The sequence below is a fragment of the Humulus lupulus genome, chromosome 6 (assembly GCF_963169125.1).
Source record: "Humulus lupulus chromosome 6, drHumLupu1.1, whole genome shotgun sequence".
Taxonomy (NCBI): domain Eukaryota; kingdom Viridiplantae; phylum Streptophyta; class Magnoliopsida; order Rosales; family Cannabaceae; genus Humulus; species Humulus lupulus.
Window position 1 is genome coordinate 142,857,808 of NC_084798.1, and position 2,572 is coordinate 142,860,379.

Sequence of the window (2,572 nt, forward strand, 5' to 3'; positions counted from 1 at the left end):
AGCTTCAAGAACAGCAATTAACACCATTGTCGTTTCTGACTAATAAGTCAGTGCGTTGCTCAGATAAAAATGCTATCAAGCATTCGTAATTTAACACATATCCAAATATAGAGCACTCAATGTGCTTCAACAATAATCATGTATTTCACATAATGGCTGCAGTTTTCTTACCTTAGACTCAAGCATAAAATAAGTTAAAAATGACCCTTGAGCACAATCCTTACCCTAGGCCCTTAGCGGTAACCTAATCAAAACAAAATAAAATAATCTCATAAGATTCAATCTTTAAAAACAAACTCCGGGACTACTCCCGTGCCCTCGGGACTTTCGATCCACCCAACGGGGTGGTGAAACCATCCCTTGAGCCCTCAAAGTCCTCTTAAGCCATAAAAATGGCTAGCTGAAACAGGTATAGTGCTAAGGCACCATGGATAACACTGGGGCACTACCCTAAGTCAGAGAGCACCCATTTGACCTCCCCTGCCTAGCGCTAGGGCGCCCAAAAGTGGCGCTGGGGTGCCAACTCCACAACCCATAATTTCTGGTTTTCCCTTGAGTTCCAATCACTAAAACCTCATCCAAACACCATCCAAACTTATAATTTAATCCCAAAACTTCGTCAATACATCAACCTCATCAAAACCCAAGTTCAAACACAATCAAAACACCACTAATACATAAAATCAATACTTGAGTTTTTGAAACTCAAGAACACCAGGAACACCAGCATAAAACATAAAAAATTCAGGGAGATCAAGGTTGAAACCCTTACCTTAATAACTGAAATGGCTTCCTAGCTTTACCCTATCAAGATCCTAGCTCAAAACCTTCAAAAACCCAAGCTTGTCAATCGAACATTCAAGAGCTAGAGTAAGAGAGAGAGAAACATATAGAGTGAGAGGAAAGATGTTCTGTTTTTGATTGCTTGGTCCCTTCTACAACTTCCCTTTGGTTATGTCTATTTAATGGCCTAAAATGACCCTAGGGACATCCCAATCCCTCAAAACCACCCAAGGGCAAATTTGTCATCTCCACCTACCCCATTAATCATAATTAACGTCCCTTAATTCCTGTTACTCCCAATATCCTCAAATAATTATGAAATCATTTCCCATAACCCTCTCAATCCCGAAAATGTACTAAGTACCAAATTACCCGTAGGCTCACCCTGAGCCAAGTAATTGACCCCGTTATGAATAAACTGCTAACTTGCCTCCTAGGATCGTTTCATGCTGAATATCTCAAATATATCCACATAATAATGTGGTCTCAGCCATATATCACATACATGCACATAAATATGCAAATATAACCCTATAATAATAAAACCCACATAATCATGCATATAATAACATAATAACACATTAAATCAATTATGGCCTTCCTGGCCCCCTAATCTAGGCACTAAGCCATATTAGGGAAATTGGGACGTTACAAGACTCATGCTGGGAGATCTAGTGCTATGAAGAGTTTGATCCTCGCTTCAAACACACCATGATCTATGGCTCTATACTCTACTTCTGTATTGCTTCGTGTAACCACTATTTGCTTTTTACTTCGCAATGTGACCACATTCCCCCATACCATTGGGCAATATCTTGATGTAGACTTTCTATCATAAACTGAGCCTGCCCAGTCTACATCTATGAACACTTCATCCTTTCTCTCAGTTGTCTTCCTGAAGAAAAGGCCCTTTCCTAGTGTTTGCTTGAGATATCTCAGAATCCTATACACTGCATTGAGATGTCCCTGACATCGATCATGCATGTATTGATTGACTAGAGTCACTGCAAAAGCAATGTTGGTTCTTGTATGTGAGAGGTAGATGAGTTTTCCTACTAGTTGTTGGTACCTCCCCTTGTCAACTAGACTTCCTTCAAACATTTTCCTTTCATCTCTGAGCTCAATTGGAGTTTTTCTGGGCCTGCTTCTGAGCATGCCTATCTCATTTAGAAGGTCTAGAGTGTATTTTCTCTGGGACACGAAAATACCTTTTTTGCTTCTAGAAAATTCCATACCCAGAAAATATTTGAGAGCACTGAGATCTTTAACTTTGAACTCATTTGCCAACATTTCTTTGATTGAATTCATCTCCTCAGTGTGATTACTAGTGATAATTATGTCATCAACATATATGATCAATACCATAATTTTTCCACTTCCTAAGTGCTTAACAAAGAGAGTGTGATCAGTCTGACCTTGTATGTATCCAAGCCTTTGACAACTTTCAAGAAACGATTGAACCATGCTCAAGGAGATTGTTTCAAGCCATAGAGTGATATGTTCAGTTTGCAGACTTCGGTTGTCATGAAAGGCTCTTCAAATCCCAGAGGCTGACTCATATACACTTTTTCTTCAAGATCCCCATTCAAGAATGCATTCTTTACATCAAGTTGATGCAATTCCGAATCCAGATTAACAGATAGCGAGAGAAGAACTCAGATATTGTTGAGTTTGGCAATTAGAGCGAATGTTTCCGTGTAGTCAATTCCATAGGTTTGAGTAAATCCCTTGGCAACTAACTGACCTTTGTACCTCTTAATAGATCCATTTCCATTGTATTTGACTATGA

General features: G+C 39.2%; 1 protein-coding gene across 1 annotated transcript; it reads right to left on the reverse strand.

Annotated features, from left to right (window-relative positions):
* Positions 1–1,440: 1,440 nt before the first annotated feature.
* On the reverse strand, positions 1,441–2,247 carry LOC133785511 (uncharacterized mitochondrial protein AtMg00810-like). The gene has a single exon (XM_062224739.1). The coding sequence runs from the start codon at positions 2,245–2,247 to the stop codon at positions 1,441–1,443; it is 807 nt and encodes a 268-aa protein (XP_062080723.1).
* Positions 2,248–2,572: the final 325 nt, after the last annotated feature.